The 25904-nt window shown below is 50.0% G+C and overlaps 1 protein-coding gene across 3 annotated transcripts; it reads right to left on the bottom strand.

Annotated features, from left to right (window-relative positions):
- Positions 1-173: 173 nt before the first annotated feature.
- ADAP2 (ArfGAP with dual PH domains 2) lies at positions 174-23414 on the bottom strand. Of its 3 annotated transcripts, none has more exons than XM_032618099.1 (11): positions 23200-23414; positions 22203-22333; positions 20421-20512; positions 19206-19285; positions 17950-18062; positions 11155-11301; positions 7183-7266; positions 3844-3906; positions 2594-2671; positions 1650-1878; positions 174-616 (listed from the first exon to the last, which is right to left on the bottom strand). In XM_032618099.1, the coding sequence occupies exons 1-11, from the start codon at positions 23291-23293 to the stop codon at positions 582-584; spliced, it is 1146 nt and encodes a 381-aa protein (XP_032473990.1). In that variant the 5' UTR covers positions 23294-23414; the 3' UTR covers positions 174-581. The 3 variants fall into 3 exon arrangements, with proteins under 3 accessions (XP_032473990.1, XP_032473991.1, XP_032473992.1); XM_032618100.1 differs by having other exon boundaries at positions 2594-2668; XM_032618101.1 differs by having other exon boundaries at positions 22239-22333.
- Between the last annotated feature and the right edge of the window lie 2490 nt (positions 23415-25904).

Genomic DNA, 25904 nt, shown 5'->3' with positions numbered 1-25904 from the left:
TCTCAGTGTTACAATATTACTAGCTAATATACATCCATATTCAAACATCCCCAGTCATCTCAATGATTTCCTTTATAACTGTTTTTTTTAAATCCAATCAAGAATCATGAATTGCATTTTGTCGCTATGTCTCTTTAGTCTTCTCTAACCTAGAACAGTTTCCAGACTACTCGATCTTTCATGATACTGACATTCTTAAAGAGTCCAGCCAGTTGTTTTGCAGAATTTCTCTAATGTGGACTTGTCTGATTGTTTCCTCGTGGTTAGTTTCAGATTTAACTTTTTGTTGTTGCTGTTCTCGTTTTCAGCCAGCATGCCACTTGTGTGATGCTGTGGGTGCCTTTCCGTTGCAATGTTTTCATTTCAGATGTCCTGGGCCCTGAGGACATTTATCAGATCCTCAGACCCCCAGAGCTGGGTAGCGGGGAAGCCCAGAGAGCCGACAGATAAAGGCCAAAGCTTCGGTCTTGGCAGAGTTCACAGCCCGTGATAGCTGCCGACTGTGGGGCACTCCTGCGGGGCCCCCCAAGGCCAAGGTGAAAACTTCTCCTTCCCACCAGGTGCGCTGGCTGGCCAGTGGGTCACCTGCTGCTGTAGCCACTCTCTGTTGATACAGCTGCAAGGGGAACAAGAAGAGGGCTGTGGGGCGTGGCCATGCCAATGCAGTCCCACTGGAGGGCAGGGACAGCAGGGGGACAGGGGGACAATGATAGAGGGAACCGGAATAAAAAACAGACTGAAAAGGTGACAGACAGAGGGGACACACACACCAGAGAAGGAGAGAAAAGCAGAGAGTCAGACACAGAAACAGAGAAAAACAGAGACTCGGACACATAGGCCCCCAGAGGAAAAAAGCACCAGCTGCCTCACTAACAACTTCCGAGCCCATTTCTGAGGCTCTTTGGCCTTGGGATTTCGGAAAGTGAAGCAAGTTTGTGTTTATCCTGGTCAGACTCAAAGGGCACAAGGGTTTCTCCAAAGGGGCTGCGTGGGGTCACTTGCTCAGACTGTACTTTTCCAAACAAAGAACTTCTCCTTGGTGTCCCAGAAGCCAGGCCCTGGGCCAGAAGTTTCCTGCTCTGGCTCAGAATGTCTCCCCTCCTTTCACGGGGCTGTCTGCAGATGGGGAAGCCTGCTTGTGACACATCTGGGGTGAAGGGGAAGAGCAGGAGAGGGGCGGACACATGAAAGGACCCAGAGAAAAGAAGAGCCCTAAAAATAGCCTTCCCTCTATGAGCGGGGAGTAGTCCAAAATCCCAGCAGCTGCCCAGCGCTGTGACCTTAATAACAGGCCAGAGTTTTCTCATGAGAAAAGGGACTCAGGGGCAGAGGGTGGAGGGACAGAGAGGCTGCTAGGCTCCTGGACTGAGCAGGGCAGAAAAGCAGATCTAAGTGACAGCTCTGCCAGAGCGAAACTCCTCCAGATGTGGCTAGAGAAAGGCTCCTGGTAGAGGAACTAAGCGTGGGCAGAGAGGGTTCCCTGGCAATAATGTACACTGTCTGAACTTTTCTTTGGCAGGAAGAGAAGAAAATGGAAAGAGGACAGTCGGGAGCCATGACCCCAGTTTCAGGGCTCACAGCTGAACCCAAGTGAAGAAGCCCCTTTCTGCCTGCTGCCCTTAGCCAAAGGAACAAGCCCTGCATCTTACTGAGGAGGTTGAGGGGCGTCAAGGGGCGGGAGAGGACATCCCGAAAACTCTCCATCCATTCGCGTTGCTCCTTCTCGCTGGGGCAGGTGAAGATGAATCTCCGCTGCGGGGTGACGACTGTGATGCCGGCTTTCCAGCGATTCCCTCGGATGCCCTTAGGCAGGTCTTCATACACCTGGTACCCCTGCTCATCGCTCCCGAGAAATACCTGGCCCTGCTCAAAGGCATCCTGAAAATAGAAGACACAGGTCGTCAGAGGCCACACCTGGGGCTGAGGGCCACCTGCAGGCCTGCCAGCCCCCCAGGTCCATTTTAATAAGAGGTGTGTGTGTTGGGTGGGGCTTCTGCTGGGGATTTCGGCTAGCTGGGACCCAGAATTTAAAAGGCTCAAACCATAAAAGACATCACACATGGCATCTGTTTAAATGATACTTAATATTTACAGAGAGTTAACTCTGCACCATGAATTCAAGTGCTTTACACGTAGTGACTCATGTGATCATCCTCACGGCAGCCTCTGAGGAAGGCAGTGTTATGAAGCCTATTTTCTGGGGGAGGAAACCGAGGCACAGAGCGCTGAGTGCTCTGCCCAGAGCGCACCCCTAAAGGTGGCAGGGCTGGAACCGGAGCCCAGACAGCCGAGTTCTAGAGCCCTCACTCCCAACTGCTACACTCCACAGCCTCCGGCTGGAAGAGAGTCCTGCCGGGAAACACCTGTCTTAGCTACTGATACATCGGCAGCATTTTGGACACACATAAAGGACTTCCTGTAGGTGAGGGAGAGCACAGCTTCATGCACAAGACGGACGTAGAGACAAGTGACGATGGAGGCGTGCCTCTGGCTGGGTTTCTCCAGCCCTGTCGCTTTCCCCATGGTTCCCGACCAGCACTGACCCCACCTCCGCCTGCAGGTGCACAGCGGCGGGGCTGGCAGTGGCTCTTACCAGCGGGTTCTTGTAATAGAGCAGCCTCCGCTCCTGGGGATCCAGGGCAAACCACCTTTTCTTGAAAGGCTCTCTCTGCTGCAAAAAAGGGAACCTCGTACCAGGCTCGGCCAGGCAGTGGGGACAGAGGTCAGAGGGCCAGCCTAGGCCAGGCCGAGGGAGCCAGCGGGTCCCAGCCCCGCAGTCGCACACCCCAGCTCCCCTCCCCAGGCCTAGAGCTCTGCAGGCTCTGCCCCATCTCTCCCCCACCCATCCCACCCCCTCCCCCAGCCCCAGCTTCGCCCTGCTGCCTCCAGGTGCTGCCTGCGTGGGTTGGAAGAAGCATTTTACCCCTTTCTCAGGCTGTGGACAAGAAGTCTCAGAAAAAGGAAGCTGGGAAATCAGAAGTGGTTACTGCTCAGCGCTTCTGAAAGTGCTGGCCTTGGTCGAATTCTATCCTAGGTCAGGGGAAGGAAAGCCCCTGGCCAGAACCACGGGGAGGGCGGTGCCACCAGCTGGTGAAGGAAGAGAACCTGCAACGCTTTTACAAGTTTTCCAGCTGCCTGAGGCTTTCTTTACCCTGATTGCCTAACACCTTTCACTGTCATCTTAACAAGCATCCTGTCAGCATATTACATCTTAAAAACAAACAAACAAGCAAAAAACGCACTGGAATGCTGTCGCTTTGGGGTTCTTTTTTAGGGAGCTCCTCTACTTTTCCCTTCCTTCTCCCTTTCCCTCCTCCCTTCCCTGCTTCCGCCCGTCACAACCCCCTACCATCTCCATCTTCTGACTTTGAGCCTCGCCCCACCAGCATGCAGCTGGGCACCCAAGCATGGGTATATATAGGTGTGTTCTCTCAGATTGATCACTTGTCCCTGCGTCACTTGAACGGTCCTGGTAGGGCCCCAGCACAGAACACACAAGGGTTCTGGAAAGTCAAAAGCTGTCCCCCAAGGAGTCCCTTTTCAGCTATGCTTTCCCAAGAGTAGGATCAGTTAGATGGTGTTAAGAGGACAGAAGCTAATGGTGATGTTGATAAAGCGGGAGGATGCCCAGTTACAGGGAGAGGCACCTCAGCCATGCTGGACCACACTCCAGCCACCTGGTCTCCACTTGGTCCTCCAGCCCCGGAACTCACAAACATCCATTTACTTCCCCTTCCTCCCTCCTCTCTGCCCCTGGTTCCCCATTTTCCCACCTCCCAAATTCTGCCCTACCGCCCACTGGGACAGGGGCCGTGAAAGTCTCCCTGGGAGTGGAGGATATACCTTTGGACCAGTCTTTTCCATGAAGCCTTGCTTGAGGTAGTTCCTGGTGATGAGGGGCACAAGCTGGGGGAAGAAAGACACACACTGACACCCCTGCCTCACACCCAGGAGCCCGAGGGTCCCCACCGAACTTGGCTCCCCAAAAAAGGGGAAGTTTGGAATGGGGAAGGATGTGTACACATGGTTCAGGGGGTTATATTTGGTATGGATGCAACATTAACATTTCAACAGAGCCAGACAACAGCACCCCAGATGTCTGCAGAGCTTACCAGCACAGCCAAGTCTTAGTTTCAAGACTTAGTTTAGGGATTCCTTCAGCAACTCCAGGAGGACACAGGCAAGGCTCTGAGGAGACCCTCCTGGTGTCAGGTGGGCATATTCTGAGGATCTACTGTGTGTCAGGCTCCGCGCGTAATTCTCAACCACTCTGTGAGGTGGATATTATCATCTTCGTTGTATATATGAACAAACCAGGCCTCAGAGAAGTGGTTGTGGATTTTCTCAAAGACATGTCATTGGTAGGATGAAGAGCTTTCGCATCTAGAGGCGATGGACACCATACAGACACTAGTGGTACCTCTACCGCTACTCTATGATGCTAAAGTATAAACATGGCAGAACCCCCTGATCAGGCCCTTGGCCAAGACCTGGTCATTGGTGGGGATTCTGACCCAGGGACATAGGAGGTGATGGCAGGGTGGGCAAGTAGAGAAAGCTCTGGATTAGGAGTCAAGAGACCTGAGTTCTAGCTCCAGGTCTGACCTCAACCAGCTGTGTTACCTTGGTAAGACCTTATGCCTCTCTGGGCCTATTTCCCACTACGTAATAAGGATACTGGCCTATGTGATCTGCAGGATCCCTTCCAACTTGCCATCCTATGCTCAGAGAAGCTTCCAGGGATTGATGCTGGTCTCCTATGCTCCAGGGTGTCAACTGGCAAGTCTAGAGTTTCAAGTGACAGCCCAGGTTTCTGAAAACACAGGGGTTCTCCAGAGCCTGAGCCCAGGGCAGGGACGAAGCAGACATGACATCTGGGAATAGGAATGGAAAGTCTGAAAGGGAGAAAATCGTGATCTCAAAACAAAAATATAAAGGACAACACTCCCCTTTCCCTAAAATGCGTTCTGTAGGCTTTAATTCCTTCATTTGGAGAGAAGAGAAGTCCTGACAGCTCAGTCATCTGAACTGGAGCCAGAGCAGGGGGAGTCTAGGCCTCGGGAAGCCAATGGAAGAAGAAGAAGAAGCACGTGGATGGGGTTCTGTTCACTGTACCTTAGACACCCTGCTCACTGGACTGACGGCAGCCCTGGAGGCAGGGATTGTCCTCATGGTGACAGATGAGTAAACTGGGGCTCAGAGAGGTGAGGGGACTTGTCCTACGTAACACGTCAGCTTCTCTGACTTTGGGTCCATGCGTTTTCTTATCACAGGACCACAACCCCACTTGGGCTCCCCAGGTTTCCGGCATCTGGATCCCTGAGCTCGAGCCAGGCCTGGGTGGTTGCCCAGAACCTCACGTCATACGTAGACATGGGGGGAAGAAAGATGGGGAGAGAGGTGGGCGGGGAGGAAACTGGGAGTGGATAAGGGGTAACAATGGTGGATGAGGGAGGCAAGAGGGCATTGAGGATGTTGGCCAAAGACCAGTTTCCTCTGCAGGGGTCAGCAGAGTTGGAGAGCTGGCCCAGACAAATGAGGCTGGGCATCTGCACTTTGTCCTCCAGCCTCTCCAGCCAGCGGTCAGCACCCCCAGCACCCCGCCCACGGAAGCAGGCAGTCACCAGCTCCAGTGCTGACTCTGCAGACCGGGAGGGCCCTGAGCCGGGTCTAGCTGGAACTGCTCCTAGAGAATTGCCACCTCGGTGCATCACTGGGTCTGGAATGGACCCCTGTTCCAGACACTTTGCTCCCTGCAAACTTGGGCATTAAGGAACACTTAGGCTTCCGAGGAGGGTCTAACAGTTGGGATTAAGAAAGTCCCAAGACTGGGACTTCTCCGGTGGTCCAGTGGTAGAGAATTTGCCTGCCAACGCAGGGGACCTGGGTTCGATCCCTGGTGGGGGAACTAAGATCCCACATGCCGCAAGGCAGCTAAGCCCGCAGACCACAACTACTGAGCTCGTGCGCCTCAACGAGAGAGCCCATGTGCTGCAAACTACAGAGCCCATGCGCCCTGGAACCCATGCGCCACAACTAGAGAGAGAAAACCGGCACGCCACAACTAGAAAGAAGCCCGTGCGCCACCAAAAAGAGCCCACGCACCGCACCGAAAAGATCCCTCATGCCTCAGCGAAGATCCCGAGTGCTGCAACGAAGACCCGACGCAGCAAAAAAAAAAAAAGAAAGAAAGAAAATAAATAAATTAAATAAATAAATATTAAAAGGAAAAAGAAGTCCCAGGACTAACATGGTCTCTCCACCCCTATCTCTTACAAAATCCTCCTAGAGCAGGCCTAAGACAGGGACCAGAGTACAGCACCTCAGGGTTGGAAGGGACCCTGAAGATGACCCAGACCAAGCACCATCTTACAGATGTGGGAACAGATGCACAGAGAGGTGACTCAACCCGCAGTGGTCACACAGCAAGTTAGCAGCAGAACGTCCACAAGAGCCTAGGCCTCCTGGCTCAGGGCAGCATCCTCCAGCCCACTATACAGCTTCCCCAGCCAAGCCTGAGAGATGTAGATGGATGCTCCAGACATCTGAGGACAATCAAATGAAGTTCTCAGGCTCCCCACTACCTAGGCCATGAAAGGCAGACTGTTCCCGTTAGAATGATAATGGGAAAGATCCCACTACCTTCCTTATACCAGAATATGAAAGGGTAAAGGGGGGAATGTTCGAATGTGAAGAACACCTTTGGTTATGCACTTGACCTTCCTGGGGCTCAGTTTCTCATCAGTGAAATGGGAATAATCACACACACCTAACTGCTGGCTGCAAGGGATTACTAGATAAAAGGGATTACAAGATACAATGGGCTCAAAAGCACTGTATAAGCAGTATGTGATGGACCATTCGTGCATTTTAGTGGGAGAAGGGGTGAGAAAGAGATGCTCAAATCCTGAGCCCCTTGACACTGTGGGTGGTAGCCATGCATCCCGAAGGGGACAGCCTGACCCACTTTTTGGAGGCTGCCTTGCCAGGGGTGAGGCCATAACGCCCAGACTCCCCAGGAGAAAGCTTTTGGTTTCCCACTGAGGTCCCCAACCCCAAATCTCAAGGTCTTTCCTGCAAACAAACTGAGGCTGGCTTCTGAGTGTCTTCGAGGTCAGCAGACAAGAAACAAAGGAGATGGCAGAGAGGAGATGTGGAAGTTGGGGTCCATATTTAGCTCACCTCAGGCTCCGGGAGCTCAGGAAAGGCCATTTTTAGGTATTGGAGACGGGCTGCACGGAGGGCATTGAACCAGTCCACTATCTCCTGCAGAGAAAAATACAAAGGACAGATGGACAGCCAATGAGACAGAGTAGTGGGGGAGCTGAGGCTGGAGGCAAGAAGCCAGCTGGACCTTCAGGTCTGGGCACATGCACGCACCCCCAGTCCCACTCAGGAGCCTGTGGGCTGTTCGCAGGCATCTGGGAGGACAGTGCCTGAGCCCAGGGGCATCACCTGAGCAAGTGGGAAGCCACTGACAGGGAGATCCCCAGAGCCATGGGAAAGGACCAAGGCGGACCACATAGGAGTTATGCAATGGCCTAGGACAGTGCTTGGCTCTTTCTAATGTGTGTATGAGGATCTCATTAAAACGCAGATTTGTATTCAATGGGTTTGGGGTGGGGCCTGAGATTCTGCATTCCTAACGAGCTCTCAGGTGATATGACGCTGGTCATTGGGACACATTTTGAGAAGCAAGGGTCCTCAGAGGCCAAAGACCGGCTTTCAGGTGGGGGCAGGTGCACCTGGGGATGCTCCTCCAATGCAGATGCTCATCACCTGGAGTGCAACTTGGGCTAAAGCTGGCTTGGGCCTTCTGTGTCCCTGGGAGAACACCTCCCTCGGCAGTGTCCACCATCGTCTCTCACTTTATCCAGCTGGCTCTGCCTCTGCTCTGCCACTCTCCTTTCAGGCCTCCTTATGGCAGCCAGAGTGATTTTCGAGTTGCAAATCTAATGGAGTCTAGCTTAGAGTCCTCTCCACTACCCTCAGGAAGAGAGTCTAAGTTCTTTGCCCTCTGAGCTCCTTCCATACAAAACCATTGCAATCCCTGCCCCGCCTCCCCCGCTACCCCATCCCAACACATGCTATTACCTTTCCCTGAAACAGTCAGCCTCACCCAACTCTCTGCCCTCACCCCCGACACACCTTTTACCTAGAACACTCTACTCATCCTGAGGGTGAGTTTAGATATTGCAATAGATTTCTGCTCCACGCAAGCCCTGATTCTATGAGAACTGCCCCACCCATTCTCAGCCACACACCACTCACCCACAGTTGCAGCCACGCTTGCTGCTACGATTCTACACACTCTTGACCACAGCAACTGGACAAATGCAGAGGCTGGACAGGGCTTATCAGATTCTTTCTCTCAGGAATTTGGAATTGGGGGAGCTAGCTGAAAGACTTGTTCAAATAGCTGCTGTGCTGCACTTAGATGTAATACGGCGATTGAGAAATTCGTTTGAATTTGGTTTCAAAGGTGTGAAACATCATTACCCTTTCTCTCTTGCAGGTCAAACTTGCTGGCCCCGTATTCCTCAGTTCGGAGCTCTCCTGTCCTGGGTGTTAAGAAACTTCTAGAGGCTCAGGCACTAAGGGAATGGGACCATCCCATGAAAGACCCACCTAGGCCTCCACTTTGGAAGGGCTCTTTGGTCACAAACTGGTGGCTCCGGGGCAGAATCCAACCTGCATACAGGTTTGTTTGGCTCCTGAAGTTTTGTCTGTTTCAGTCCTCTATACAGGTGTTCCTGTTTGCCACAGCCTTAAGGCTGTCCACTTTACTTTTCAATTGCCCACCTGGCTCCTGTGGGCATGAGTTTGAGCATCTCCCCTCGCCCCCCGCCCCTGCCACACTCCCATTTATGCCCATCTAAGGGAGAAGCTGAGGCATCAAGGGAAAGAGGAGACCAGCCGGAACCAGGTTGCCGGTAGCTCTACAACTGGGTCAGTGGTAGGGAGCCAGGTACCGTAATTGTCTGAGACCTTGGGCACTGCAGCAAAAGTCCTCGTAGCTTTCGCGCGGGTGGAGGAGTAGCCACTGGTATCCAGCCAGTCTGGACATGGGACTACAGCAGTGAGCCCAATGTGGACTGAAAACCAGGCATCTCCTCCATGTCTCTCACACTGCATAAGTCCCAAGATTCTAGTAAAGCCAAGGGAGGGAGCCGAGAAAGATGACTGATAATAGATTTCTTGGCAATTTGGGGAATGAGATCGTTGAATTTAGAGAAACAAACAAGAGAGACATTACTCGCACTCCTGGTTTTACAGAACAATGTGTTGCTGTTAGAGTGTGTTCTCTCTCTCCCTCTCTCTCTCTCTCTCCCTCTCTCTCTTTTAAACACACACACACACCACAGCTCCTGATTCTAATCTCTCAGGAGGCCAAGCCATACTACTGGCCCTTGAAATAAATAAACACTCCTATATCTTTCCTATTCATGTCCTGTTTAAGCTGGTTTGAGTGTTCTCCTTTTCAGCATATTCACACAATTCTTAAATAGATGCTCCTTCCTCTGGAAAGCCTTTTTTGACTGCCTCCTTCCAGCCCACCCCCCCCCAGACTAGGCTACTTATATGTCTCCTGTGTGTCCCTAGCACGGCCTCCAGCCCATCCTCACACAGCATCATCAGTGCCTATTTCCCCATCTGCCTCCCGAGACTCTGAGATCCCAGAACCCCGCTCATGGCTCTGCCCCACTCACGACACACCCCAGTGCTGTGCACATTGCGGGGGAGGAGTGCGATAAGGATTTACCGAAAGAGTGAACCCATGAATGCATAAATGACACAGATGTGAAATGACTCACAAGAGTTTGTCTCCTTCTGCAGCCGCCACAATCGTGAACGAATTACAGTAGCAACTAACGTTTACAGTGCACTGTGATGAGATGCTTTCACGTTCGTGGTTCACGGTCACTCAACTCTCAAAACCCCTCTGGGAGGTGGACGTTATCAACCATAAACAAGCAGACTTAGGGAGGGAAGGAACCTGCCCTAACAACACAGCTGGGAGTGGCAGAACCAGAGCCCCAGCTTCTGACTCCAAACCCAGCTCTTCAGACCACACCAGGAAGTCAGCCCAGAATATGGGGGGAGCGTGAAGCCTGCTGGGAGGGCGATCCATGGTCACCATCCCAGCGCTAGGGCCTTATGGGAAGATCGAGTCCCTGTATCTGGTTCCTGCCTCCTGCTGCCAAGGGTCCTTCCTCCAGCAGAGGCACTTGGGGAGGGGAAATGGGTGCAGGGCTCAGGAATCATTGGCTACGTGACTTTGAGCAAATTATTTAACATGCCCATGCCTCTGTAACACGGGGATAAAACATTTCCAGGGTTGATCTGAAGATTAAGAAATGATGTATAGTGACCGCCAAGAAGAGCACCTGGCACAGAATTAAAAAGAAACTCACAAAATGTCAGCCCCCACCTTTGCCCCTTCCCACCTCGACTTAGCATCCCTGACCCTTGCCCCGTCACACGACCCTGCTCATTCTGACCCAGCTTATTCTCTTGAACCTGTACTATTGGCCTGCTCTTCTCTGATGGAGCTGATTTCCTGGACCTTTAAGTGGTGTTTTCCCCAAACTTCAGTGCGCATAGGATCACCTGGGGATCCTGTTAAAATGCAGCTTCTAATTCGGTAGGTCCGGGGTGGGCCCGAGACTCTAGCTCTAAGAAGCTCGCAGGTGATGGCTAATGCTGTTGGTGCCGGACCAAACGCTGAGAAGCAAGGCCGTGGAGTGCGCCGCTGCCCAGGCTTTGATCCATTCCTCCTCCCATATTTGGAATCTCCGGCCCCACCTGACTTGCCATCCCTGGGCATAGTCCCTTCTGCTAAGTGGATGCCCCTTGACGGCTGTGCACCATCCAGACGCACCCCTGGTACCCACCAGGTTGCTCTCCCTGATCTCGCTCTGCTTTACTTGTACCTCTGTCTCCAACTAGAGAGCGACAATAGGGAATTCCCTGGCATTCCAGTGGTTAGGACTCGGTGCTTTCACTGGCGTGGGCCCTGGTTGGGGAACGAAGATCCCACAAGCCACGTGGTGTGGCCAAAAAAAAAAAAAGTGACAATAGGTTAAGGTGAAGAGCAGCAGCAGATCTCAGGAGGCTGCTGAGCAAGGGGGTCAGCGAGCTGGAGGCTCTCACCTTCCCACTCTCGTGATACACAAACAGGTTCCTGACGTGGCCCTCTCTTCGGTAGGTGATCTGCAGCCCATGGGGGTTCCCTATCTTCTCTGTCTGGAAGGTGGCATTCAAGTCCTTGATGCTGATGACAGCTTTGGGCTCTTTACCCTAAAAGAGAGGAAGCAGATACTTAAGATGTTGACAGTCAGCAGGGTGACTTCTCATCATGTTCGCCAGGGAGACTTAACTGCAAACAGATGACCCGTGTGGAACTCTGCTTAATCAGATTGGCCTCTCTGAGCTGAAAGGGGGCTTGGAAAGACCTTAACTTAGAACTTTTCAAAATGTTTAGCCATAGAACTTTTTCTGAAACGAATCATCAGGAATTCCCTGGAGGTCCAGTGGTTAAGACTTGGTGCTTCCACTGCAAGGGGCACAGGTCTGATCCCTGGTTGGGGAACTAAGATCCCGCATGCTTTGTAGCCAAAAAAAAAAAAAGAATTTGAAACAAATATCCGTGGAAAGCAAACAAATAAAATAGATTAAACAAACAGATAAAAGCAGCTGCCGGGGCCTCAGGGCACGCCCTCCCACCCTCCACTCTGTTCTCAGGGTCTGAACACAATTCGAGCACTCACTGATGCTAAGAAGGCAAAGGGGAAACAAGTGCTTCCTTTCATAACTGATAAGAGAAAAAATGATACCAACGCTCTAGTCCCATAATAGCTGTTACCCACATGCAGCTATTAAAATTAAAACTAAATAAAATTAAGACTTTAGTTCCTTAGTCACACGCAGTCCCATTTCAAGTGCTCAGCGACCACCTGTGGCTAGTGGCTAGGGTACTGGACAGGTGCAAACAGAGAAAATTTCCGTCACTGAAGAAAGTTCTAGTGGACAGTCTTCTCTAGAGGGAAATTTGGTCGTATTTACTAAAATGTTGAGTGTTTTGCTTTGACCCACAATTTCACATCTAAGAATCTATCCGAGGAAGTAATTGCATTACTATGCAATACATATGTCAAAAGACGTTTACTGCCATGTTGCTTATAACAGTAAAAAAATAAAAAAGAAGAAATTATTGAAACGTCCATCAATGATAATGGGTTAAATAAATAAATCATGGCAAATCCACACAATAAAATATCACAGAATTTTTTAATGGAAAATTTAAATCAATATTACTAATATGAAACAATGTCCATGATATCCATGTGTGAGAAATACCAAGTCCCAGAACTGGATGTATAGTAGGAACCTATTAATGCAAAAATTATATACACATATATATGCATATACTATATGCATATAGTATATATATAATGTACATAAACTGTATGTATATACTATATGTTTATTTGCACATACATAAGAAGTATGGACAGATTTACACCAACACTCTTCACAATGGTTTTCTTGAAAGGTTAATGGATGACTTTCCTTTGAAAATATTTACTATGAAAAATACTAAGAATACAAAAAAGGTGTATTTAATTTTGTCAATATCGTTCTCCAAAAGGAAATTTGTTTAAAAAATAAAACATTACTAATAGAGCCAAAATCCCTTTAATTACTACTTACCCTGTCCCTTTCCCCTCCCCCACTCCCCACAGTCAATCACTGTCATGAGTTTGATGTGCATCTTTCTAGTTCACTTTTTACACTTTTATACACACATACACATACCCATGAACAACACATAGTGTTGTTTTATGTGGCTTTAATTTACATAAATGGTATCACATTATATGGATCATTCTACAACCTGCTTTTGTCACTCAACGTTTTATGTCTGTCCATGTTGAGATATACCAATCTACTTGGCTCTTGTAAATGACTACACCAAAAGTTATCAATCTATGTTCCTGTTGACAGATACTGAGATTGTTTCTGATTTTTTGCTGCTGTCAGCTGGTATCCCTGGTATACCCCCGTGAGAATGTCTCTAGGTCACAACTAGGAATGGAATTGCTAGCTCACAAGTGTGTACATCTTTGACTTACTGAAAACTGCCAAATTATTTTGCTAATGGCTCTCCACAGTGGTTGCACCAATGTACATACTGGAAGTAAATTTCCATCAATAACATAGAAGGTTTCCCCTTTCCCCATATCCTCACCAACACTCAATGCTGCCAGTTTCTTTTAACATTTTTGCCAATATGAAGGGTTTGAAATGGACTCTCATTGTTAATTTCTCTTATTCAACTTAATTGAGGTATAATTTATAAGCAATAAATGGGACTCACTTTAAGAGTGCAGTTTTTTTGACAAGCATATATACCCATGTAACCACCACCACAATCAAGATCTAGAACATCACTATTACCCTAAAAGAGTTCCTTTTGCTCCTTTGCATCAATTCCCACCCCACCCCAATCCCAATCACTTATCTGCTTTCTATTGGTATAGTTTTGTCTGTTCTGAAATTGCATATAAATGGAATTATACAGTATATACTCCCGTATAAGTCTTCTTTGGCTCAGAACAATATTTTTAGATTGATCCACATTGTTGCATTTATTAGTAGCTTGTCCCTTTTTATTGCTGGGTATATTCCATTCTATGGATATACTACAATTTTTTAATTCATTTATTTGTGGATGAACATTTGGATACCTTCCAGGTTTTGGCTATTACAAATAAAACTTCTGTGAACAAGATTTGTGGACAAATTTTGTTGTGGACATATGTTTTTGTAAATACCTAGGAGTGGAAAATCTGGGTTATATGGTTAAGTGTACACTTAACTTTATTAGAAATTGCCAAATTGTTTTCCAAAGAGGTTGTATCATTTTATGTCCCACCAGCAGTAAGGGTTCCAGTTTCTCCATATCCTTGTCAACACTTGGTGTTGTCAACCTTTTTAATTTTAGCCATTCTTGTGGATACATAGTATATCTCATTGTGATTTTAATTTTCATTTTCTTGACTGCCAGAGAGATTGGGCTTCTTTTCCTGTATTTATCAGGCATTTTGGTTTCCTTTTCTGTGAACTACCAAACCATTTCCTTAGCCTCTTCTGCCAATGGATTGTTTTTTTCTTCTTGATTTTTAGGGTTTTAAAAAAATGTGATCTGGGTATTAATATTTTGCTATGTTGAAATATCTTCTGAGTTTTGCTTTCTTTAAACTTCACTTTTTTGTATTACCCAAAAGTTTCACATAAAAATGAGTTACCTTTATAATTTAAAACTTTTCCCTTTGGGTAAAGAAATAAAAAAAGAACAAAGGCAACTTGTTCTATTTTTAGACTGCGTTAGACGGAACAGGCTTAGGACTGAGAAACAGATCAACTTTTTCCAACCAAGGATGAGACTCACATCCTAACTCACAACAGCTACCGGGGTTCGATGGCTGCTCCTAACTCTGTAGCAGCACTTTTTCTTCCTGCCTTTAGTACTTGCAATATTTTTCAGTGATTTAAACTGAAGACTGAGAAGAAATCCCTACTCTCTCTTGGAGGGTTAATACTCTTCATCCCCCATCATTTTTCATCTGGCCCCAGACTGAGGCCACACTGGACAGATCTTCTGGCATTGCTCTGGTCCATCCAGGAAAGCAACAGGGGACATAAATAGTAATTTCTGCATGTAGGAAATGGAGTAAGAGGAAGGCTAAAGTGCTCAGAGCTTGTCCTTCTCTTACTTTCTTGGCCATTCCTTCACATTCTCTTTGCTGGAAACTTCTTATCTTTCCTCTAAATATTGGAATATCCCAGGGCTCAGTGTGATAGATAATCTCCAAAGATGGGCTTCTCCAATTCCTTCCCTCCTAGTTTGCACATGCCACTCTACCCATAAAGAGGTGGAATCTATATCCCCTCCTCTTGAATTGGAGCTGGTTGCATGACTTGCTTTGACCAACAGAAGGCAGTTCCTGGCCTAACCTTTGAGAGGCCTGGCAGCATTCTCATTTGCTCGGGGAAAGCCGGCTGCCACGCTGCAACAAAGCTTGAGCTGGACTCCTGAATGAGGAACAATCACAGAGAAGGCACAAGGAGGATGCCAAAGCACCTGACATGTGAGTGAAGGCTTCCTGGGTCTCCTAGCGCAGCCCAACCACTCCACTGATGTACAATGGGGCAGCCACTGCCTGCTCAAATTCCTGACCCACAGGATTGTGAGACACGATAGACTGATGTTTTGAGCGACTAAGTTTTAGGGTGGTGTGTCTGTCACTCAGCAACAAATAACTAAAATACTCAGTCCTCCGACATCTTTTCTCATCCACCCCCACCCCCTGCTTAGGTGACTCCAGCCAGTCCGGTTGCTAAACCAGTTTACATGCTGATGACTCCAGCTCCAAACTCTCCCCAAATCTCTAGACTCAGAACTTCTGAGAACTTCTTTCTCAGTCTCTATTTGTATGACTAATAAGCATCTCAAACGGGAAAGGAACTCTTGATCATCCCCGTAAAGGGCTAAGTCTTTGCCATCTCAGCAAATGACAAATCTAGACTTCTAGTTGCATAAGGCGAAAATCCGGGAATCAGTCCTGATTCTGCTGACTTTCACACTCCGTGTCCAATCCTTCAGTAGATGCCATTGGCTCTATTTCCAAAATACACGTAGAATCTGACCACTCTAACCAGCTCCGCCACGATTATCCTGATCTAACCCATTATTCCTCGCTTGGATTATTGCAATAGCTTCCTAACTGGCCTCTCTGCTTCCACCCTCGCCTCCCCACTGCTCCATTCTTGCCTCCACCCCCCACTCCATTCTCGCCCCGGTAGCAGCCAGAGTGCCCCTTTCCAAAAGTTTTAGTCAAAGCAGATCACTTCCGTGCTCAAAACCCTCCTGTGGCTTCCCAACAGCAGAGTAAAATCCAAACGCCTAAATGTTTTGTAAAAATATTCTGTGATAAACCATAGTAGAAAAGGATATTAAAAAAAGAATGTAAATGTTTTGTAAATCATATATCCCATAAGGGTCTTGTGTATAGAATATATAAAGAACTATTACAGGCTCCCCTGGTGGTGCAGTGGTTAAGAACCTGCCTGCCAATTCAGGGGACACGGGTTTGAGCCTTGGTCAGGGAAGATCCCACATGCCGTGGAGCAACTAAGCCCATGCGCCCATGAGCCACAATTACGGAAACCCATGTGCCTAGAGCCCGTGCTCCACAACAAGAGAAGTCACCGCAATGAGAAGCCCGTGTACCGCAACAAAGAGTAGCCCCTGCTCACCGCAACTACAGAAAGCCCGTGTGCAGCAACAAACACCCAACACAGCCAAAAATAAATAAACAAAAAATTTTTTTAAAAAAGACCACATATTGTATGATTCCATTTGTGTGAAATGTCCAGAATATGCAAATCTATAGAGTTAGAAAGTAGATCAGTGGTTGCCTAGGGCCGGGGGCAGGGAGTGGAGTGGAGAACTAGAGCTAACACATGTGGGGGTTCTTTTTTTAGGGTAATGAAAATGTTCTCCATGAATATACTGAAAGCTATTAATTATACACTTTAAATGGGTGAATCCAATGGTGTGTGAATTTATATTTCAATAAAGCTGTTTCCAAAGAAAACTCCCAAGTCTTCCTATGGCCTCTGAAGTCTTCCACTATGTGAGTTCATCTCGCCCCATTTTTTCCTTGCTCACGCTGCACCAGGCACTCTGGCCTCCTTCATGTCCTCTAGACTCACCAAATACATCCCCAGCTCAAGCCAGGGCTACGGCTCATGGTTGGGCAGTTTGTGCACTGAACAAAAAGCCCCCCGCTGAAGGTACAAGTGAGAACCGCCATGCAGGCTTCTGCTTGCCTAGACAGGGACCAGGGCTGCACCCTCTCAGAGGGGTCATCTTTTCTAATCAGCACACATGACCATGCTCAGGGCTTCTGTACATACTGTTCCCTCTACTTCTACCCTTCGCCCACAAATCCACAGAACTCACATTTATTCAGTTCTCTGCTCAAATGCCATCAGAGAGGCCTCCCCTGACCACCTGTGGTAGCACCTCCCGCTACCCCACGCTCTAACTCTTCACCCTCTTTTATTTTACTTCATATAACTTATTGCCACTGGATAGATTATGTATTGATGTATGTTTTGGTTACACCTGTCTCCATCCACTAGAATGGAAGCCCCAGGAGAACAGGAACTTCGTTTAGTTTATTGCTGTATCCCCAGTTCCTGGAATAAAGTCTAGCATAGTAGGTGCTCAATAAATATTTCTTAAGTACATAAATAAATGAAGTAAAAATCAAGTGATCATCAAAGGCTTAATCATGGACCAGTCTAAGCCCATTCTAGGTGAAGAGAAGGTGTGCTTTTTAGTGGACTGGATGGATTGTATAACAAGGAAAAGTAGCAGCGTGTGGTACCTAAGTCTCAGTGGCTGAGCTCATACACAAGACCAGGCACTATTGATCAAAATGTAGACCTGGGACTTCCCTGGTGGTGCAGTGGATAAGAATCTGCCTGCCGGTGCAGGAGACGCGGGTTCAAGCCCTGGTCTGGGAAGACCACACATGCCGCGGAGCAACTAAGCCCGTGCACAGTAACTACTGAGCCTGCACTCTACAGCCCAAAAGCCACAACTACTGAAGCCCACATGCCACAACTACTGAAGCCCACGTGCCACAACTACTGAAGCCCACGCATCTAGAGCCCATGCTCCGCAACAAGAGAACCCACTGCAATGAGAAGCCCGCGCACCACAACAAAGTGTAGCCCCCCTTCACCGCAACTAGAGAAAGCCCGCGTGCAGCAATGAAGACCCAACACAGCCAAAAATAAAATAAATAAATAAAAATGTAGACCTGAGTGGGGTGAGAGCCAGCGCTCTGGGAGGAGTAAGAGAAGACTTACCTCTTCTTTAGTGTAGTACTTCAGGAGGCCTTCTCTTGCCAGGAGCACAAACCTCCTTTTCAGGAACTGTGCGTTGTCCCTTCCCCGCTTCCATAGGAACCCTTCTCGGTTACCTTCCACCAAGGATGAGAAAGAGTGAACACTCACGACTTCAAGACAAACAAGCAACTCATGAACCCCGTATCGTATGGTCTCAGGGGTGGAATGAACCTCTCACCTGCTGCTAAAATGTCTAGGATCTAATTTAGCTATTTCAGCTGCAGGACATGGGGGTCCTGTCTGGGGCCAAATTTGCAATGTTGTATGATTTCAATTGGGCTACCCTCAACTTTCTTCCTTGGCTGTTTCCTAAGAAGACATAGTAAACTCTAAGTAGGCTAAATCCTGGGCTTCCCTGGTGGCGCAGTTGTTGAGAGTCCGCCTGCCGATGCAGGGGACACGGGTTTGTGCCCTGGTCCGGGAAGATCCCACATGCCACGGAGCGGCTGGGCCCGTGAGCCATGGCCGCTGGGCCTGCGCGTCCAGAGCCTGTGCTCCGCAACAGGAGAGGCCACAATAGTGAGAGGCCTGCGTATCACAAAAAAATAAAAATAAAAATAAAATAAGTAGGCTAAATCCTAAGAAACTGGATTGATTCTGAAGGAGGCCCAACTTCACGTTGACATCAGCCTAATGAAACTCTCCAGAGTGTGGGAATAATGAGTGCCCTCTGTGCTCCTGGCCACTAGGAGAGCTGAGCACTGGCTGCCTCTGGTCCTCAAAGAGCAGCTTTGTATACTTTGCTCTCTGGGTCAGTGTCAGCTTGGACTCAGAGTAGCAGGGCAGAAACTGCCACAGGTTCAGGGCCACCGATGAGGTTGTGCCCTGCACAAAGGCGGGAAGGGAGGCAAAATCCAGTCCACGCATCTTCCCGAGGCTTGTGCCACACCAGGGCTTACATTAGCCAGAAGCAGGGTGTCTTATTTCTTCCTGGTCTGCCCGGTGGGTGAGTCTTTTTGCAATTTATACGGAAGACTCTATACACCCTGTGGCCCTGCAAGGACCTGAGACGAATGTGTTTCTCGGCCAGTCAGACCATAAAACCCCACCAGCCGATGTGTTGCTATTTCAGAGACAGAGGAACCCACAACTTGGCCTCTGTGGCCAGAGCAAGGGTGGCAGGTATATCTCTGCTGACCTTGTTCCTAATACACAGGCACTTTGTTTTCTAGAACGCATCAGAACTAGCCCTCAAAAGATGATGAAAATAACTTTACCTGGGGGTGAGATCGTTTTCCCCTCAGCCATAAACTCCTGTCTCTCATACTTTGCTCGAATCCATTGTTCCTTTAAGACCCTAAAAAGAGAGGCTCTTTAGTCAGCTGTGTCTGATGCATCCTCTTCCCACGGCAACTTTCTGAGACCCCGCAGCTGAGGATGGGAGCATCACAGCAGCTGCCTGCTCAGGCTAGCCAGGGATTCTCTGCCTGGGTACTATTAACATTCGGGACCGGGTAATTCTTAGCGGTGGGGGGACGTCTCGTGCTTTGTAGGATGTTTAGCAGTATCTCTGCTCATCCTCCACCCCCTTGATGCCAGTGGCACCCCCTCCCCAGTTGTGAAACCCCAAAATGTCTTCAGACATTGCCAGTGTCTCCCCAGGGGTAAATATCTCCCCCAGTGGGCTATATGCATACCACTATACTATTCCAACCTCAGCCTCAGCCCTCTAGGTCAATGAGACAGATAACAGCTCCCCTGGACCATCTACTCTGCCACATCCCACTGCGTGTTCACGAGCTTAAGCCAGGACAGTCCAAGAGCCTCTTCCTGTGGCCCACCCATGAGATCTGAGCATGCTACACTGGACAGAGCAGTGGTCTTAGGGTCTGACCACCTGGGACCTGGTCCCACTCTACCTACCATTTATCCACTGTGTGACCAAGGGCAAGTTACTTAACTCCTCTGAACTTGGGGAGTATGCCAATAATATTATACCTACCTACCCGTGAGGGTTGTTGAGAGGTTTAAATGCATACAAAGTGTCTTGTACTGTGCAGAGCACATGGTAAGTGCTTAGGTGGGGCCTAAGCAGCTGCTTTGGAGCAACATTGAGCTCAGGTGGGACAGCTCAGGTGGGACTCCGTAGAAAGTATAATAGCTGAAACACATTTGTTCTGCTAAAATACCAGCGGCTTCTTAATCAAGTTAGTTATCACCTGTAGGCTATGAGAACATCAAGTCAAAGGGACAGATCCTAAAGAAAATGCCCCATTTCACAGCTGTGGAAACTGAGTCCCAGAGGGGGCAAGTGACAACCCAAGCTATGACGGTGGAGAGGGGCTTTCATCAAGTCTGTGTGTTCTCCATGACAGTACCAAATGTTTTCCTGGCGCCACCTGCTGGGCATGTCTGTAGAAGAGACCACCACACGGGAGATGGGGTAGTGGTGGGAGCGGGGGTGGGGGAGAACCAGGAAATCACCCACTCACATGCAGTCGTTGGCCTGGGGGATATAGTAGAAAGCAGGGACTCTGGCTTCATACTTGGCCTTCACTCGGAGGTTCCCATTGTGGGTCATAAACTGCAAGACAACAGCAACTTGGGGTAATGTTAGAACTTGAAAAAACGTGAAATGAAACCACGGTCTATTCTGAAGGCCACTGTTCTCACTGGCTCCTGGGCTGAGTCAGGAGACACTCCTCCCGGAGTTTGAGACATTTCCCCTCCTCCCCGCCACCCCACCCAGCTTGGTCATCTGTGCTGCTGGGAAGCCCCAACTTGGAGCAATGAGGTGTTGTAACAACCATGCTTCATACAGGCAGAGCACTTTACAGCTCTCCTGCATTAGTTCACTTGATCCGCTCAGCCATTGTAATATTACCACCCCCGTTTTAGAGGTGAGGACACTGAGGCTCAGAGGGGTTAGGTGACTTACCCAAGGTGACACAGCTAGTCAGTGGAGAGCTGGGATTTGAACCCAGACCTGTCTAACTCCAAAGCTCATGTTCTTTCTCCCACCCCCTCCACAGATGGCCAGGACCACCAGCAGCAGCCCCTGCAAGTCCGCAGGAGATAGATGGAGCTGGAGGATGGAAGAAGTTCAGTGCTTGCCCCATAGAGTATGTAGGTCAGGAAGATCACTGGGGGCCTTTGGCACCCAAGAGACCCAGAGGCAGATGTGCCAGGAGTGGCCCTGGCCAACAGCGCTCAGTAACAGCAGTGGCATATCTGGGGTGAGGGCATGTGCGGAAAAAACATCAGGGTTTTAATCCATGTCCCTTGGGCAGTGTGAACCCTATTCTCCCCTTCCCCAGTGGCCACTTGGCTGTGTCGCGGGATTTGCATGGGCTTTGGATCTCAAAAGAGCAGGGTCTGCATCCCAGCTGCGCCATTTATTCACTGAGTGACGCCTGGGCAATACTTAAGCCCCTGAGCTTCAGGGATCTCACCCATGAAGATGAAGAAGATATAACAGGGGAGTGATAAGGTACAAAGAAACGACCCTCAGGTTTAGGTGCTGGTTTCCAGCAGAACTTTCTCCTGCACCAGAATGTAAGCTCCATGTGAGCAGAGACTTTATCTTGTTCACTGCTCCCTCCTATACCCAGCATACGTAGGCTTACAGTAACGTGTGGAATGAGTGAGTAAAGTATCTAGGCCCAGTGGTCTAGCACAGTGCATGGCACAGATGGGTACTCAGTAAATATGGGTCTGCTTCCCCAGTAGTCCCGGAAATCCTCAGCTAGCCAGCCCAGTTTAGTACTGCCTGCTCTCTGAAGGTTTCCTGGCCAGAATGGTGTTATCTGGGCTGCAGGTGTCCTCCATCTTTGTAGGTCAGGAGAAAAAAGTGGTCCCCTCCCTGGCTAGGGGGACTGGAGGAGGACTATGTACCATGAATCAGGATACTTCTGTTATAGTCCAGGATTTCAGCGAATGAGAACAGCAGCTGTTAATTGACTGTTTACTTTGTACCTGCCTTGAGCCTGCATTTAATCCTTACAGCAGCCCTATGAAGGGGTATCTTTATAACACAGATGTGGAAAGGGTTCACAACCAGCGTTAAATAGCGGGCTCAGGGCCTCATAGCTAGTAAGTAAGCAAGTGATGGAGCTAGGATTTGAACTCAGGGCCTCGTCTAAGGCAAGTCTAATTGGCTCCTTATTGCCCCTCTCTTGGCCTCAGTTTCCTTCCCTGTAGAATGGGAGCGCCCTGCCCACTGCCTCCACCCCAGTTCTGCTGTTCCAATGCTCTCCACCTGCGCCCCTTGCTACCTCCACAATACTGTCGTCCCAGAAGTCAAGTCTCACAGATTTCACTTTGCTGATGTCTGGGAAGTTGCGGTGGACTCCGGAGCAGTTCAGACAGATGAAGATGCCCAGCTTGTAAGAGGCCCAGTCGGGATCTGCGGGACAAGAGGACAGGAGGGGAGCTGGGTGAAGAAACCAGGGTTGGGCAGGGGGCACCAGGAGAGGCAGGGCTTGGCAGTTAGCCTGGGGAGGTGTCCAGCTCAGCCCATGACTCCTCTCTTAGCTTCTCGGCCTTGGATGAACTAAGATCAGCATGAAACCCTCTGGTCAGCCCACTGGCCCTGGCGCGGCGGCGGCCAGGATGAAGATCTTGGAAGGAGTCCCGAGGAGGATGGGGGCGAGAGGCTGAGGTGGGCGCGATGTGGAAGTGTCGGGACTCCGAGGAACCTAGAGGAGAGCGCGGAGGAAGGGACCGGCACCGAGGCGCCTGGCTGGGGAGCTGCGGGTGGGGAAGTCGGAGTCAGGGACGCTCGGGGTCCACAGGGTCGGAGTGCTGTGGAGCAGGAACGTGGGAGGACCCTGGGGACGTCCGGGGCGGGTGGGGAAGGGGCACTGGACCATCAGGGCAGAACTGGGTCCGGGGTCTGGGATCCCTGATGTGTAGGATGTTTGGATCCGAGGGTGTGGGAAGTGGCTGGGTCCGGAATGAAGACGTCAAGGACCGTGGTCCGGGTGGGTAGGGTGTCTGGCAGGGGAGGTGAGTAGAATGGTCAGGGCACCCGGGGCCGGGATCTAGTGTCGAGGTCCAGAGTGGGGAGAACAGGCGGCCCGGCCGGGTTCGAGTGGGAGCGGTACTGGCCGAGGAGAGGGCTGCCGGGGGCCCGGGTCCGAAGGTGATATAAGGGTCACGCGCGGATCCAGCTGGAGTCCTGGACCGGCCCGGGCCTGAAGGGAGAGGAGGGGGCCGGCGGGCCGGGGGCCGGTCCCACGTTCCGGACTGCACGCGCCGCCGCGCCCTTACCTGCCGCCCCGCAGTCGGCGCAGTGCGCGTTGCCAGTGCCTGCCGCCCGCAGCAGCTCCAGCAGCCGCTTCTTGTTGCGCTCGCGGTCGCCCATGGCCGGCCCCGCGGGCTCAGCAGGGCTCAGTCCGGCCGCCCCCCGGCCTGCGGCCGCCCATGGTCAGCGCCTTCGCCCGCAGGTGGAGCGGAACGCAAACCCAGCGCCTCTAGCCCGCCCGCGCCGCCTGTCCCGCCCCCCAGGACTTTAAGCCCCGCCCCTCCTGGACTTTCTGTCCCGCCCCCGGCGCGTCCTGTTTGCGGGCTGCGTTCCTCTCTAAGGCGCACGCCCGCCCGGCAGGGACCCAGAGCAGGGCTTGGAGTCGGTCACCCTGGACCGAGGTCAAATCCTGGACCGCCACTGGCTAGCGTTGTGACTGTGGACAACCTGGTCAACCTCTCTGGGCCTCAGTTTACACCTCTGTAAAAGAGGAATAAGGGCATATGTCCTTGGCAAATTAAAAAGGATCTAACTTCTGTTAAAGCGTTCTCCTGAGGTATTATAGATCCTACATCTACTCAGAGACTTAGAGACATTCATATGCCACCTCCTCAGGAAGCCCTCCTTGATCCCTAGCCTGGAGTAATATCTCCAGCTTCTGGTCTTGCTAGAATACCAACCGTTATTGGATCCATTTCGCCCTTTGGCCCTGAGCATTTTCTACCGATCTTGCATTACAGTTATTTATATATTTATGTTAATTCCTCCTCCCCTCCCAACACACACACATGCGCACACTAGATACTTTGATGTCAGAAGATTTACTTCTGTATCCCACACAGCTCCTAGAAAAAGCACCTGCACATTTTTAGAAGTCTAATAAATAGTCGCATGACTGTGTCCCCCAGGAAGTGTGGCTTCACCAATAGGGACACTGCTGGGCATTTCTATCTGTGAAGTTCCATCACCATGAGGTGTGGGCAGGGCTTAGGTGGTCTTGAATCTGGGCATTTCGTGAATCCCCCTCCCCCATCTCTGTCCCTCTTTGACACCATCCTCAGTGATCCACAGACTCCTGGTAAGGCACACACTGTGCACACTTGCCATCCCCTCTGTAGGCAAATATCTGTCATATGCATAAGGCTTAATGCACATCATCTTAGGTTTCCATCCTGGTGGGTTGCACCTGATCTGCCAGCATCCCCAATTCAACACACATGCATATACACATGCGAACACATAGGGCAGCATGGTATAATGGAATGAATTCAGGAATCCAGACTTTCAATCTTGGCTTCATCACTGACCAGCTGTGTGGCCTTGGGCAAGTTCCTTCATTTCTCTGAGCCTTGGACACCTCATCTGTAAAACGAGGGTCGAGAGATCACCTAATAGGGTCATTGAGATGAGTCAGTATGTGGCACACAAAGCCCTCAAAACACAGTGGCTCCCTTGCTTCCCCTGCCCCTCTGGTCAGCTCATGGGATCATCCGTTGGAATGCTCTGTGTCATTTCCCATCTTCCCCAGGGTGGAGGAGGTCAAGCCTCCAGGCCCTGGGGGAAGGGGACATTACCAAGAGTAAGCACACAGGAGGGTCTTGACTGTGGGGGTGAGGACTAGCCTAGGAACCTCTCCAGAGGGACCAGGGAGAGAGCCCGGAGAGGGGTCAGAGGGCATGGGGTTGTTTACCAAACAGGCCAAAAGATGATTCATTTCCGCTGCTTTAGATGAAAAAAGGGACAGAAATAAATCTCCCAGGAGAAATCTGGGAAAGGCAACCTAAGGTATGAAGGCAAGGCGAGGGGGGAAGTGGGGGACGAAGAGGAGACAGGCAAAGGACATCATTTCTCCGCTGCCAGGGCAGAACAGTGATGTTGGGGAGCTTCTTGGGTGCCTTTGTCCCGCTGAGCTGCTCTCTTTACACCTTGAGATTCAGCGTCCCCTCCCTGGAGGTCCCAAAAAAGCCAACCCAAGGGAAAATATATCATCTCCTTCACGGTGAGAAGCAAGATATTGAGAGGTTCCTTTAGTTTCTTCTCTTCCCGTCCTTATTTCTGGAAGTTTCTATTTAACAGAATTTCAAGGGACTTCCCTGGCGGTCCGGTGGTTAAAACTCTGCACTTCCACTGCAGGGGGCGCGGGTTCGATCCCTGGTTGGAGAACTATGATCCAACATGCCGCGGTGTGGCCAAAAAAATAACTAAAACTAAAGACAAAACAATCAAACAATAAACACCAGAATCTCAAGCCTCTAGGTTTGCCAAAAACAAACAAAAGAAACAAAAACAAACAAAAATTGGTACTGTTAAACTTTGTGGTGATGGGTTTCTTTTTTTTTAATTTAATTTAATTTTATTTTTGGCTGCGTTGGGTCTTCGTTGCTGCACGCAGGCTTTCTCTAGTTGCCGCAAGCGGGGGCACCTCTTCGTTGCGGTGCGCGGGCTTCTCATTACGGTGACTTCTCTTGTTGCGGAGCACGGGCTGTAGGCGCGCGGGCTTCAGTAGTTGCGGCACACGGTCTCAGTAGTTGTGGCTCGCGGACTCTAAAGTGCAGGCTCAGTAGTTGTGGCTCGCGGGCTCTAGAGCTCAGGCTCAGTAGTTGTGGCGCACGGGCTTAGTTGCTCCGCGGCATGTGGGATCTTCCCGGACCAGGGCTCGAACCCGTGACTCCTGCATTGGCAGGGGGATTCTTAACCACTGAGTTACCAGGGAAGTCACCATGGTGATGGG

The sequence above is a fragment of the Phocoena sinus genome, chromosome 20, assembly GCF_008692025.1.
Source record: "Phocoena sinus isolate mPhoSin1 chromosome 20, mPhoSin1.pri, whole genome shotgun sequence".
NCBI classification, from domain to species: Eukaryota; Metazoa; Chordata; class Mammalia; order Artiodactyla; family Phocoenidae; genus Phocoena; species Phocoena sinus.
This window is presented reverse-complemented; position numbering and strand designations above follow the sequence as displayed.